Source organism: Urocampus carinirostris, chromosome 8 (assembly GCF_059441175.1).
Source record: "Urocampus carinirostris isolate Australia breed hairy pipefish chromosome 8, RoL_Ucar_1.0, whole genome shotgun sequence".
In the NCBI taxonomy this organism is placed as follows: Eukaryota; Metazoa; Chordata; class Actinopteri; order Syngnathiformes; family Syngnathidae; genus Urocampus; species Urocampus carinirostris.
The window spans coordinates 13,991,036-14,006,970 of NC_142356.1; the positions used below are offsets into that span (position 1 = coordinate 13,991,036).

At 39.6% G+C, this 15,935-nt stretch overlaps 1 protein-coding gene and 1 pseudogene across 1 annotated transcript in view; one reads left to right on the top strand and one right to left on the bottom strand.

Moving 5' to 3' along the window:
- rhbdl3 (rhomboid, veinlet-like 3 (Drosophila)) overlaps positions 1-15,935 on the top strand; it is a 64,382-nt gene continuing 48,447 nt past the window's right edge. The window contains exons 1-3 of the mRNA XM_088341677.1: positions 1-132; positions 254-676; positions 5,316-5,339. Of these exons, the coding sequence (XP_088197803.1) occupies positions 557-676; positions 5,316-5,339 (144 nt within the window). The 5' untranslated portion in view covers positions 1-132; positions 254-556. The remainder of the gene's footprint in view (positions 133-253; positions 677-5,315; positions 5,340-15,935) is intronic.
- Positions 5,786-5,930, bottom strand: LOC148360772 (U2 spliceosomal RNA; annotated as a pseudogene).

Genomic DNA, 15,935 nt, shown 5'->3' on the forward strand with positions numbered 1-15,935 from the left:
GCCGGCGGCTGAAGAGGAGGAGGAGGAGGTGGATGGGGACTCGGGAGCAGACACCGCTTATTACCACCCACCGTGGGACTTCCACGGGGCGCAGATGACAGACGCTCTGAGCGAGCAAAAGTAAAAAAGGAGGTACGTGATGCACTTGAAAAAGGATATTAAAAGCCTGATTGTTCATGGTTATAAATCGCCTTTCGATTAATGTTGCGTTGAGGTTCACAACTCGATGATGTCATTATTTTTTTAATTGCAGAGTCCTCCACTCCTTGCTGCTGTTGTGCAGCATCCTGGCTGCTTCCCAAACTTGGACACTTTCCCTCCAACACCTCATAACCGGAAATATCATTCCTTTTGGGAACTATATTTCATAAATATATATTTCAATCAACGAGTGTGACAACTTTGCCCCGGGTTGTGGAAGTAGCCTCCTCTCCGATGTTTTCTCCCGTCACTTGAACTCACCACTCTAGGATGGCGGTCAAGTGAAAGTGACGCCGGGGAAGGAGCCACAGTGGCCGGCGAGGGTCGGAGCGCCATGCCGACTCGAGGGTAGAGGATGGCGGGTGGCAACCGGGAGCTTACCGTTACCTCCTCTCCGGCGGTGGCAGCCAACGCGGAGGGGGAAGAGATCGAAGTGTTGGAGAGCACCGACGTCCTTCCTGTGGCTCCCGAAGACGTGAGTAGGCGCGTAACTTTATTAGATGACAAAAGTATTGGGACACCTCCCATTAGCAAAGGATGGCTAAATTTAAGAAGCTAATTCCGTGCGTAAGACATTTTAAAAGTGTCTTAAAAGTTTGAATATACTTTAAAATATAACTATTTTAATGTAATTAATAAGTACCGTATTTTCCGCACTATAAGGCGCACCTAAAAGCCTTTATTTTTTCAAAAGCTGACCATGAGCCTTATAATACAGTGCGCCTTATATATGGATCAATATTAAGTCGCAAAGTCTTGCAACTAAGGCAAGCAGCTGCCGACTAGATTTCCCCCCGAAGGCTAAGTAGTCCGCGGTGTATGCTGGGATTTATATACCGGCGTTTCATTTCCTAACCAATGTGTCAATCATCATTTGAATCAGTCGCTATTGGCTAAAGTTATTCGGAGGTAAAGGGGGCGGATCCTTTTTATCATTTACAGGCTCGCATAGGCTAAAGGGGCGAAACAAAGCCTGCAATTGGCCGAAAAAGATGAATGTGAATCACACGTCGGGTTGCACTACGGCATAGAGAAAACATTTTTTACTATTCTGTATTTGTGAATATTTTACTCTCCTGGATTTACTACACTCACGGATATAAGAGGACCATGGTTGCACATTATTATTGAACGCAACGACTTTGGTGAGCTACTCCGGCTATATATTTTCCCAGTATCTTGTTTCAGAGTGATCTTGATGTTTCTGTGATGGGTCTTTTTTTAAATTAAACTCAATTCCAAGTGTTTATTGTCATATGCACAGTAAAGTTGCGAGCGAAAAAGAAAATAGAAACTAAGGAATGGTTGGGATTTCTTGAATCCCAAGACTTTAACCTTCCAAATGATATTTGGAACGATGCATTTGAGTGACATCGTACGGAGACCGCATCCGCACGTGTCTACGACACGTATTTGCTTCTTTGCAAACTTTGGGAATGTTAAGGGGGTAATAAGTTTGACTGAACTATCTTACTGTTTTGTAGACGTTCCCATTGTAGCGCCTTATAATACAGTGCGCCTTATGTATGGAAGATATAGGACCAAAAACTATTTTTTGGGGGTGCGCCCTATAACCCGGTGCGCCCTATAGTGCGGAAAAAACGGTAATCAGCTTCCTCAAGAGGTGATGTCGATAAAATTCCAAATTCTTTTTTTTTCAACGTTAATAATTTGTTAAAGTACACGAAATCAATTTCTCATTGCAATTGAATGATATGAATTTATATTTTTAACTGCTATTTTGTTCAAATTCTACATGTCGCAGTAGTCATTTTTCACCCAAGTTTTGTTGTTCTGTTGAAAGTTAGCTAGCTAAAAGTTGATCAGCTAAAGAGCTACAGCTAGATTAGCTAAAAAAAGGAATCCACCAGGGTGGAGTGGGAACCTCACAGGGGGGGTGTTTGGAGTGATAATAATAACAACAATAATATTGATTATAATAATAATAATAATAATTTCCTTTGTATTGTCATTCTTTGTAACAATGTACACAGAACGAAATGTCGATACACCTGACCCGTTGTAGCGAGCCGATGCAGCCGCAGCCCACAGAGGGCGCCGCCATTTTACCAATGTTATAAGTCTTAGGTATGACTCGGCCGAGGCGCGAACCAGCGACCTCCCAGTCTCAAAGCGGGCGCTCTACCATCTAGGCTAATCATTTATATTATTACCAGTGTCTGAAATAACGTCTGCCCGGATGCCCGGGGCGTGCATCTTCCAAAACGTCTCTGCCCGGGTAGGCGACTTTTTTTTTCTTCTTCCGATTTCAACATTTTCGTTCGGTTTGGAAATTTCGGAATTTCGGTTCGTTTTGCAATTTTCATACTCGGCAGCAAATCAGGAGCCTGCTTCGCATAACTTTGTGCTTCCAGACTTTAGACGCACAGAGAACACAAGAAAAATGGGTAAGTGGTTAGGAACCAAGCTAAACCCTGAGCCCTAAAAGAAATATTCAAAAGAAGCTAACAAAATTTATGACGCTACAAAATGTAAACGTGCATTAAAAGCATCGTGGAAAGAGGAGTTCACGTGGCTTGTAGCAGACGACGCAACTCAAACTTTGCATGAATGAAGATGAGTAAATACAGGTACATACTGATGGCAGATGGAAAACAGCGATGTCATATACATGCAATGAATGTTATGAGTAGATTTATAATAAACTTAATTTTAAAGTGTTGTTCTGTTATATATTTTTATTATCCATCCTTAATACTTTGCTACAACGTTTTTTTTTGCGATTAGTTGTCTTATTGTTTTTCAATTTGTGAAAAATGGGGCAGGCTTTATTCGACTTTATGGCTAGGCAGGCAACTTTTCAGAATTACCCTGCCCTGGTGTCCACTAACTTTTTGTCATGAGTTTCAGACACTGTTATTACTATTCTAATTCTAAAATAACTTCTTATTGTGTAGATGCTTGTGTTTATGAACGAAACATTTAAAAAATAAGCTTTGTTGGTAAAATGATTGTATGTTTGCAAGGATGGAGTTGAGACAATGTTTAAGAAAACAAGCTGTAATTATAATTGCATCCTTCCCTGACCTTGAACACAATGTATTTCTTAGTGTGAAACATATTAGTCTTGTAATAAAATCATAAAAACATAAAACATATAAATGTTTATTTATTTTTTTTAAATCATGACACCAAAATAGTGCTGCAAACAATCACCCCATTGGAATCTGTATTCTCTTTTAAAACTGTTTTAGCAATGAACATTTGTACAGAAGAATGGAACAACACATGATGTAATACAGTATCTCCTTAATTTTCGTGTTTATTCCGTTTGATAAAAACCAGCATCAAGGTAATTGGTATAATGGCGGCGCCCTCTATTGGCTGCGGCTGCATCGGCTCGCTACAACGGGTCAGGTGTATCGACATTTCGTTCTGTGTACATTGTTGCAAAGAATGACAATACAAAGGAAATTATTATTATTATTATTATTATTATTTCCATGAAGTAAGGACCATATACTTTTATGTAAGGCGCACGTGTCAAACACACGGCCCACAGGCCATATGTGGCCTGCTATATCATTTTATGTGGCCAGCAAGACAATACTGAGAGAAGCACAAGAGAAAAATAAGTGTCAAAATATGACTTGCAGTCTCATATATGTAAAATAGATGTCGCCAAAGCTTAATGCCACTCCAGAAGTTGTATTTGCTGACTCCCATTAATCAACCAGAGAAGATTAAGGAGACCCATTCCGTCATTTTACCTAAAATAAAAGTCAAGGACATGCTGTTTGAGACAATGCATAAATATATAAATGGGGTCTTCGCATAAGTTTAAAGAAGCTTTAGCTCCTTTCTACTATAAAACTATAAAACTACTGTTCCTTTATCTCTTTGTTTTCCTTATATCCTCACTGTAAAATGTGGAGTTGGAGTGCCACGTCCAATTTCGTTGTCACAATATATCCCATGTTTGTTTTTTACCACGGGTCACAGCACCAGTGTAACCGCGGTGTACCTGTCCCACCAAAGATCCACATTCACGCCTGACTGGATTTTGAGGTTTTTATTACAGTTGCTGCAGATGAAATGAGTCACAACATTCGCTTCTCTGCTGGCTTTGATCTCTTTGATCTCGTTGGCAGCTTGCTCTGTAGACTACCCAAATTATTATGTTGTAACAATGACAATAAAGGTATATTCTATTCTATTCTAATCTAAAAATGAAATCCAACAATGAAGTTTCCAAATTAAAGTAAAGATTTTCTTAAAAAAATAAAAGTAGAAAGACATATATAATTAAATCAATCATATAAATTAGTGTTTTTGTGCTTTTTTGTCACTTTCCCGTATGAATGAGTTACCCCGAATAAAGGAATTCATTTGTTGCTTCTCTCTCTCTCTCTCTTTCTCTCTGTCTCTATGTCTCTCTGTCTCTGTCTTTCTCTTTCTCTTTTTCCCTCTCTCTCTCTCTTTTAAAATGCACTGTTGATGAACACTACGAAATTTATCTTAGTGAAGGATAAAGTTTATTGTAATCAAATCCTACATCCCTGAATCATAATGTAATTGTGAGACTCCAAAAAGACCCTCAGCCCTCCAGCTAAGGCACACTTTTTATGCCATTAATTCCCTCATCTGCCCCGTAAGAATGTTTTTTCTACCTTGTGGCCCCTGAACTAAATGAGTTTGACACCCCTGGCGAGAGACAAAGATGCCCTATGGAAATTTTAGTACAGAGACAAATGATACTTATTACTTTCCTTGGAAATAAATGAAGAAATAAAGTTTTATTCACGATCACGAGGCGTCAAATAATACACACTGTCCCTTTAACGTTCTTTAGTCACAGGTTTGAGTGAAATTGGCTTGGATTATAGTAGTTAAATTGGTTCCAAAACAATAGAAGTAGCCACTAATGACATCATTTATAGTTTAGGGAAAAGGAGGGAATACTTGCGAAAATGAGAGCTGCTCCTTGTTGTGTTACGCTTTCATATTATCTCCTGTTGCAGCTCAGTGAACACAATGATTAGGTAATAAGCCAGTGCACACAGCACATTTAGGAAAGTCTTTTGAACATCTTCCATTCCAAACAGGTGCTAAGAGACCCGTGTTTGAAATCCCCTGTTCTTTTCTTTTTGCAGAAATGGAAGGAGCTCTTTGACAAGGTATGTTTTTCATGTACTGTATGTCTTTGTTTCTTGGCTAAAGCAACGATATTTTGTTTGAGCTTAAGTCAGCTTTGTTGATTTTAATTATTAGGAATGGTTACCGTAAAATCCGGACTATAGAGCGCTCCTGATTATAAGCCGCACCCACCACATTTTAAGAGGATAACCGCTTTTGTACTTACACAATCCGCACCCGTATATAAGCCGCGTGCGCCCACGTTTAAACTTGTAACACAATCACAAAATTAGCCCAAACCCTACTTTGAGTTCCGCAATTTTAACTGAGGGGGGATGTAAGGTTTATTGTTCTATATTCTTTATCAATTCTCCATTACCCGTTATCGGTCAAATCATGATAAGCTACAAAGCCAAGGGGCCGAGACACTTGCTCTCAGCCAAGAGGCCGAGTCAAGGTCCTAGCCACAGAGCCATGCAGCGATCAGTGCGAATGCACCGTTCCCGGAGATACTGCAATACCGGGCCGATGCGTGGAGTGGACAGAGCAAGCTCTTATTACATCTCCGGTTTGTAAAAATCAAAGCATATTGGAGTAATCCGTACGATCCTGTCCACTAGACTACAAGGGTTACACCGGCTCGTGTCGTCACGGTTTGAGTCCCTCAGCCAGACCGCACAACCAAGAGCTATGCATGAATTTCATAATTGCGGCATGGCTTTATTTAATTCTACAGTCGACACATGCCAACACTGTCCAAAACTTAGCATAAAGTACTCAGTTCAACAACCACAGCCGGCAAAATGAACAGAAAATGAGACCGGTATTTAAGATATTATGCAGACCTGCAGAGTCCAGGTCTCGTTAAAAGTAATCCAAGGAAAAAAAGTGTATATTTGCAAAGGTAAGCGTGGCAAAAATATATATCCACTTTTGTCTGCCGTGTCCACAAACAATCACCTTTACCGGTCCCCACTTCCCGTCATCCCCTGTGTCTAGTACGCCCCTTCTTTTTAATTGTTCAGTGCAAGACTTATCAGAATAAGTGTCCAAAATAAATAAAAATAAATACATTACAAAAATATACAGTTGCAAATACATATTATACATGGTTACACATATTTGAAAAGAAAGATGGTACACCGAGAGAGTTTTCAAAGCTTTAATAATAATGTTATAACTTTCATCCCAAACCGTTTCTGTGAAGGGTAGCAAAACGCTACTAACCACACGCTCGCAATACAGTTTATGAATCTGTTAAAAAAAAACATACCGTACATGTTGAAATCATGGTAAACAGTTCTCATCTTCCTCCCCATAACTGTCATCATCAAAGTTGTCCTCCATTAGTATGGGAAAGAGACTTTGTCATATAGACGTCGTCCCACGCTCCCTTATTCAAAAACACGGTAGCAACACGCTCGCAAGGTAAAGTGAATACAGTAGCTCTGTTTCCTTCTTTATCGGGCTGCTCGATTGCGTTAAGCTTGTAAGCTGCGTCATGTGCCTTGAACTCGAGCGCCGCTGGCGGCTGTTAGAAAAATTACATAAATTGGCCGCATCACTGAATAAGCCGCAGGGTTGAACGTTTGGGAAAAAAGTAGCGGCTTATAGTCCGGAATTTACGGTATATGTTGGTGGATCCACTTAAGGAAATTAAACCTACAGCAAGAATTGTCACGCTGATTTTGCGTTCATGGCACCCTTTTCGTGGGGACACACAAAAAAAAACTCGAACACGCGAGTCAAATGAAAATGCTACAAAGGCGAGCTACGAGGTCACAACACTGATCGCCAAGCACTGCAAACCTTTCACGTAGGGTGAATTTATTAAAGACTGTGTCATAAAAATCGTTGAGAAAATCTTTTCGGCCCGCACACATTTTCACCAAATCTGTCTCGCTCTCTGAAAACTTTGGACACCCCTGCCTTACAGTCTTCGACTTAGCATAAATATGCACCATTGGGCTAGCATCAACTGCTAGCTTCACCGATGCGGCTGCTACCAGTTGCAGCTTTTTTGGTGACTCAGTTGCTAAACCTAGGAGCTAGCTTCTCGGGCACTAGTGTTTGGAGTAAGCTACAGTACGTTAATTTTTGGCTTAATAGAGAAGTGTTTGGTTCTGTTGGCGTAGCCACTAGGGTTAGTGGCATGCTTTAGCAACGCTAAATGAAACCTGGATGATTTCTCATTTGCAAGTCATTTTTTGTGTGCTTGTTTTCCGTATCTAAATGTTTGAATAGCAAGATAGCTTCTAGCTTCGTTGTCTACTGCAACGCATTTGCTACCCTCGGCTAGCTTCCTTGGTATTGGCGTCTGGAGCTAGCTTTGTTGATCCGGCTGCTAGAATTAGTAACCGGTTTTGCTAGTGTGGTTGCTAGCATTTGTGGGTAGCTTTGGAAACACAAAATGAAACCCAGATGTTTGTTTATTACCCAGTACATTTTTTTTCTTGTATCTATCTGTATGTTATATTCTGAATAGGAAAATATTGCATAGTTGCATATTCAATAGAGGAAATATTGCAGCTTTTTTTGTAACACAATAAAATATTTTAAAAAAAGATTACTAAACAGCTCGTTATGAATTTAGTACTATTTGACATAATTTAATCCCATCCAGCTCAAATTGGTTAAAATACATTGAGAATACATTAAAAAGAAGACATAATTGTTCCTACAGATGTCTTCAAATGGTTCCAAATGTAAAGCTGAAAAATATATATATTTTTCAAGTGATATGGGGTTAAACTGGGACACATTAGACAAAATAAGTACAACAATTGCTATTTTGGAACTACATTTAGGAGGTAGGGCTCAACATAACCCAGTTATGGACATCTATTAATAAGTCTATTATCTTTTAAATATTGAACACTTGCAAATGAGCTTGCATAGGGTGCCAGTTGGTTGATTTGTCAATTATACCTGACTGTTGTCAAATTATTTTTGACTAATATGCACTGTTTACGTCATTGTGACTATCTGCCAACCATGCTGCAGTTCTTTAATTTTCACATCCTTTAAAGTGCATCTGCTTTTGTAACCTAAGAAATTTCATAATAACAAAGGTCTCAGGGGAGGTATTTTAGAACAGGTTGGTATTTCTTATCTGAGGTTTGGGCTCCTTGTTCTCCTTGCAAGTTGAAAATCCACTGATGTCTTCTCTGCTTATTTTGTGTGTCTACTTAAATTTAAACGTATCACCATTTAGGACTATATCATATATAAGATGGACCAAATAATATTTCTTCCATAATCTAAAAGACATCCAGTGTTGGTTGGGTTAATTATCAATCGTTATATATAAGATTATCAGATCATTTGTGTTGAATATTTTATATACTAAAATCAAATATGTTTCATTGTCAAGCTCAATTAATTTAGTAGTCGGCAAATTATGAATGAAAAATCGGGGCTTATTTCTTCCATTAGTTTGGGTCTGTGATGGCAAAGATTGGGCTCTCCCGCCTCTCTTTAGCTCCATTATCGTTTGGGCTCATTAGGCAAATGTATTTTTAGATTAAAATGCATCATGCTGTTTGCTTTAAATCCTTTTTTAAAGCCTGCTGCCTGGTTAAAAGTGCAAGCAGGGCTTTGACTTTTTGTCAACGCAAACTCCTGCTGCGAGCTGTAGCACGCACAATGCAGGAAATGCCCGTGTGTGTGGCCATTATAATGTAGTTAGGCTGAAACACTAACATTACAGACCAGCTGATGTTAGCGGCAGGTTGAGTTGACAGACGGTGGACGGAACACAATTATCACACACTCACACATGCACAGACTGCACTCTGGGCGGCTAGCCTAGCACCTGCCTGCCCCGGGGCCCCATACGTTCTCTTTGAGGAAATTGTATGCATGAATGTACGAATTTGTGTGTGCATGCATATGGGATTTCATGGGGTGAGTCTGAGGCTCGTGTCAGACTCACCCTTCCTTTTTTTCGGGTATAGGGAGTGATGTGAGGTCACCGGGGATTAAGGGAAAGGCAAGAGGTTCCCTTGTGTGTGCATGCGTCCATGTTGCATGAGTACACGCGGAGATTTAAGTCTCCTTTTGTGTGCCTCTGGCGTCGGTGACAATGTGAAAAAGTGTACTAACGGTGAGAAAATTGTGCCGCATTTTGCAATGATCCTTCCCCGTTTGTCTGGCGTTGACTTGCTTCATTTGTCAAGGGAGGGTGTGGGGGGGTGACCTCAGTGGTCCTCACTAGTATCTCATAAATGACACGTTGATGTTTCTATATTTTTCCACTCAGGGTTGGGTAGGGTTACTTGAACTTGATTACTTTCAATTACTTTTGGATTACTCCAATACCAAATATGCTAAAAAAAGACAAAAGAAACTAAATATGAATAAAATGATGACTCACAACACGTGGTAAGCTTTCTCTCCTGCTTTGATCTCTATGATCTCCATAAAATGCGACAGAAAGAAAATGAAAATAAATCCAAACAGCTTGCCAACATCATTTTTGCTGTTCCATGTATTCCGTTACTCCGCAAGCCTGCACAAAATTTAGTAATTTTATTCATATTTAGTTTCTTTTGTCTTTTATTAGCATATTTGGTATTGGAGTAATCCAAAAGTAATTAAAAGTAATCAAGTTAAAGTAACCCTACCCAACCTTAGTTCCACTGAAGGGAACAAAAAGACTTTCTTTTAATTTTGAGAAGATATTATGCATTACTTTATAGCAGGGGTGGCGAACATGTGGCTCTAGAGCCGCATGCGGCTCTTGGCCAATAAGAATGCGGCTCTTTGCCTCATCATATTTTCTATATACTGTGGCTCTTAGCCTTGTTTCATATTTAGTTTTTTTTTGTGTGTATTGAAGGGGGACACTTTTCCGACCTCGTTATTGCCATTAAAGTGTTGTCTCATGTTGCGGGGATTTACAAGGATTTTAAGATGCACCATTACTGATGTCCTGGATTTATCTGATAAACTGTATTAAGCTGGTTTGGAACACTGTCAGACAGTCCTGGGTGATTCTTTGTTTGTAGCAACATTTCATGTGTTTTCTCTTACCCTGACTTCTCTAAAATCTGCAAAATGTATATAAAAGTACTTTAATTATTCACTTTAAGTGTTTGCAATCATTTAACCCTAAATAACATCAATTTCAAATGTGATTTTGAGTTTTAGTTAATTTTTGGTTGACACGCATGCTCAATTTTATTGTGTCCGCAGTACAATGCAATAGACTTCCTCACGAGGTGTACGCCATAAAATTATAAAATCATTTTTTCTTTGATAATTTAATGAACTACACTAAACTTAATTTCATTTTACGATTGAATTTCATGAATTTATATTTTTATTCTCTATTTTGTTCAAACTCTACATGTCCCAGTAATAATTCTCACCATTAGAATATGCTCAATTGTTCCCCAAAAAGACTACAATCACATAAAAGCCAAGTACAAGAATTGACATCCATTTGGTAAGCTTTATTTTTTACTCTCCTTAACTCTGTTTTATTTAAAATGTGTTATCCGTAGTGCAGTGGTTAGCACATTCGCCTTCGAGACTGGGTGGAAACATACGTTGGCCTGGAGAGGGATGGGCGCCACCAGGCTGTACTTGCCCAAGACACGCCACAGGAAATGGTCCCCCTATCCCCTTAGTTTTTAAGAGGCACTCTTAAAGTTCTACCCTGCTTTGGCAAATGACTGAAAATGTTTATTGAGTACACTTTTAAAAAACATATTAGATTTAGTTACTAAACTTTATTATTCTGTTAAAAGATAGCTAGCTAAAAGTTGATCAGCTAAGGAACTACAGCTAAATTAGCTTTAAAAATTATATGTAATTATAGTTGTATCGATCCCTGAGCTTTATTACAATGTATTTATTGTGTTAAACATATTAATGTTGTCATAAAAAATACCCAAACAGACGGAGGACCCAGAAGCGTAACGTTTTCACACAAGCTTTATTTTACGGGAATAGGGCAGTAATGCGCGTGAACACAAACGGCAGGGATGCGGCGATCGCTAGGCGGAAAAAGTGAGACACAGAAGTCAGAGGCAGAGGAGATCGATACAGGACACACGGGTAGATACTGGACAAGACAGACGGGGTCGATACTGGATACTGGAGCAAGATACCGGACAGGACGAGACAAACGGGATCGATACCAGATACCGAAGACGGGAGCAAGATACCGGACAGGACAAGACCAACAGGATCGATACTGGAGACTGGAGCAAGATGCCGAGCAGGAGGAGACAGATGAGATCGATATCAGATATTGGAGACTGGAGCAAGATACCAGATAGGGGGAGACAGACGGGTTTGATACCGGATACTGGAGACGGGAGCAAGATACCGGACAGAACGAGACAGATGGGGTCTATACCGGACACTGAAGCAAGATACTGCACAGGACAAGACAGGCGGGATTGATACTGGATACTGGATACACGAGCAGGATACCAGACCGAGTCAAAACACACGTCTTGCAAGTGCAGAGGTTTGTTGCCGGACTGACAAGGAGTGAATGAGAGCACTGTGTTTAAATAGGAGGGAAGCCAATCAGGCAACGAGCCGCAGCTGGCGCCAAACGGGCGGGGCCAAGTGAGGGCAATGGTCAACCGTGACAATAGTCCTATAAACATGAAAAAGGATGTTTGTTTTGTTTTCGTTTATCAAAAATCATGATACAAATGTTGCTGCAAACAAAAAAATCACCCTCCTACTCCTGTAAATGGAGACAAAACTGAATACCAAGCAGAAATTGATTCACTTTCCACCTGGTGTCATGAGAGTAATCTGTTATTGAATGTAGGTAAAACTAAGGAGATGATAATAGATTTCCGTACGAAGCCTCCCCAGCATGTGCCACTGTCAATTAGTGGTAGTGAGGTGGAACTAGTCCATTCATTCAAGTTTCCGGGTACTTACTTGACAGCTGACCTCACATCGACTGTCAATGCTACTGATATTCTAAAGTCAGACAGACAAAGGCTCTCCTTCTTTCGTCAACTCAAATCATTCGGAGTCCCTCAATCAATTCTAGTTAATTTTTATCGTGCTATCATTAAATCCGTTTTAACTAGGTCAATCAGTTTGGTTTGGTCGCGTCAATCAGGAAGAATTGTCAAAGATAGAATCAGTAGTGAGGACGGCAGAGGAAATAATTGGTACTGGCCTCCCGTCCCTGCAAAGTATCTACATCGATCGAACTAGAAAACGGACGCTAAAAATTATAAACGATCCCAGTCACCCTGCTCGCATGTACTTTGATTACCTGCCGTCAGGTTGCCGTCTTTGCTCCATTGCGAAAAAGACTTCACGTCTTAAAGAGAGTTTTTACCCTTCTGCTATCCGTATGGTCAACGGGAATTGATTTAGGTTATTATGTATAGAATTATTATGCCAACGGCCTTCCTCCGACCTATTCTACTATAGTCTTGTTATTTACATATTCTGTCTTTTTAAACAATTCTATATAATTACCTTGTATTATACACTACAATATATTTTTTACTCTATTGTTTTTATTCTTTTAAATCTATTATTTTATCATTATTGAGTGTTCACATGTCAAATGATTTCTTGTATAGATCATGTTTATGGTTTATACTGGCTGAATAGATAAATACAATACAATACTCTCCCCTGGGAATCAAATTTCTACAGGATTTCCTCAGCGATTCTTACAAAATTCCTATGCAAAATCACACTAACTCCAAGCAACATCTTGTAACATGTACCAAAGTTAACATAGACTCCCGGTAGGTCCACGTGGAGCCTCGGAATTAGTGCTATTGTTTGACAAATATGTGTGCGTGTGTGAGGGGGGAGAAAGTCAACCTTATGTGTGAGTTACACACTTGCCTTTGTGTTGACAGGCACCGTGCAGTGTTGGAAATGAACCAGGCTTGCCTCGCACCCGCACAAGCTTAGTGATTAAACACTTTCACATGGCAGACTGTTTTCTGCGAAATGGCTTTTCTTGCTTAATGACCCAAAAAAAAAAGTGTGCTAGGATTTCCAAGTAATAGTTGTAGAGAACGAGACTATATACAGTATAACTACATACCAGTAGTTATTTAAAAAAAAATCTTGCATGTGCAACAAAGAATCCATATTATTGCTGTTAGAATACACATTTGGAATGATCATTTTCTTATTCTGACTTTTAACTTACAATTGAAGGTATCCATCCCCCCGAAAATGTTTTATGGATACTAAAAATATTTTGTACAGTAAATTAGTCTTTTTTTTTTCTTCAAACTGACACCATTTTTTTTTTTTAGACCCAAACAACAACAAAAAATGCATGCAATTTAGGGGCAAATACTAATACCAGCAATGGCCATTTTAAAACTAGGAACTAGAATAATGTTTATTTCTTGTATTAATAGGGAAAAATAATTTGAATGCATAATAACTTTAAATTTACATAATTCAATAGCCAATGACAACCTGCATCTTTTACTGAACACACCGCAGAATTGTAGAAAAATTAAAAAATATATAATACATCTAAAACCGGGCAGCACGGCGGCGCAGTGGTTAGCGCTTGTGCGGCACAGTTCATGTCATGGGAACCTCCTGCGTGGGTTCAAATCCAGCTCCAGACTTCCCGTGCCGAGTTTGTATGTTCTCCCCGTGCTTGCGTGGGTTTCCTCCGGGCACTCCGGTTTCCTCCCACATTCCAAAAACATGCATGACAGGTTAATTGGCCGGTTCAAATTGTCCCTAGGTGTGAATGAGCGAGTGAGTTGTCTGTCCCTTGTGTGCTCTGCGACTGGCTGGCAACCAGTTCAGGGTGTCCCCTGCCCACTGCCCGGAGATGGCTGGGATGGGCTCCAGCCCCCCCGTGACCCCAATGAGGATAAGCGGTACGGCTAATGAGATGAGATGAGACATCTAAAACCAATAAGGGACAGTGCTTGGTCAATTGGGACATTCAACTATTTTTACGGACAGGAAAATTAATAATACATTAATATTAAATTAATATCTTTTATGCCTGTAAACCAAAAACATAGATTAGCAGAGATTATATTTATGTAGAGATGCCTTACTCTGTTGGAAAAACATGTCAGGCAACAATAGTCGACAATGGAATCCATCATCAATTATTTCTTAGACCAATTTTGTGGACCACATCGACTACTCTTTGCAACCCTATCGACATCTTTATGAAGCAGTAACCCAAACCAATAGAAAACCAGCATCTTATAGGACGACTAGTAGCAGAAAAGTTTGAACTTAGTATGTTTTTGGGCACAAAGTGTCGATGATGTCGCATCGTGGGGAAAATGCCATTACGAGGGGATGAAAAAACATCTTAGACTACATGGCAATATGAAAACATTATTAAGTCGGGATGCTGTGACCGGGGAGCTATCATATTGGGCTTTAACCGCCTAAGACCTAAGCTTCTCGTTTGATGTGCTTTAATGTCCACGCATTTGGATGCCAGGTCTTAGTTTGTTAAGGCCTTTTTAATGTGTGTTCTTGTTACTTTCAAGTCTAGGGTGCAACAGTATCACCCGTGTGGTCAAGTTAGACTTTACCCTCTCCCAATAACATTCACTTTTGCCGTTCTTCCCAACGGTTCTTTACCCGTATCATCTAACGGTGGCATGCTGATATGCTCCTCTGCATAATTGCCGTTGACACATGCACAGATGGCGAGGTCACACACGGCCAACCCGCTCATCCAAAATTCCACAAATGATTGACAGCAGCTGAGTTCCGGAGATCCAAACCAGTTTGCACAAGCCAAAAAATACCCGCATTGTTAAACAACAACAGGCCATTTCTCATATTGTTAGATTAAAAGATTGAATCCCACTTCATTGTTTTCTGCCGCTGCTCCTTCTTGGGGCTGGAAATAGATTCCTGTTTCTGAAAGGCCGATTTCCAGCTGGCGGAGTGTGAAAACAGTTTTTGCTTTTATGTCGAGGTAAAAATAGCCGCCACGCCTGTTGATCGGTAAATGGGAAAGAGACGATGTGCCAGCTTGGCTGTAATTGGCTTCACAGTGGAAACTCGCCGCTGCGCCGGCATGAAATTGAAATGTTGCGCTCGGTACAGCGAGAAGAGCTTGACCGCTTGATGGTTTCTCTCATTGTTAAAGTTTGTTCACTGTTCGTGGAGAATTACAAGGTCAAAACTAATGCTTGACCAATATAGATATTTTTTTGTAATGCTCATTCCATTTAGCAAGATAAAACTCCTGGTCCCGATTAATTTGCTTGTATCTAAATAATAACATTAGATTCACTTGACTTTTTATGCTTAGAGCTAGAACGGAATAGATTGCAGGCAAAACATTTAAATGTTATACTTCTTATGTATATGTACGTATGTATATACATATGTATGTATATATATGTCTATAGACGCTGCCTTACTTACAAATGAGAAAGGTACTGGACAATCGTTCATCAGTTGAATTTTTTCGTAAGTTGCTTCAGTGCTATATTTTGTATATTTAAGGTTTATATAAGTATGTTTAAGTCTTGTATAAGTAACGTGTATTGTTTTGTACGAAAAGAATAAACATTAAAATAATATGTTCTATAAAGATGAATAAAGAGAAGTTTAACTTACTTTTGGAAGATGAGCTTCAAGAGTTTGGCGACTTCCTCCTTCGTGGTAGAAAGTGC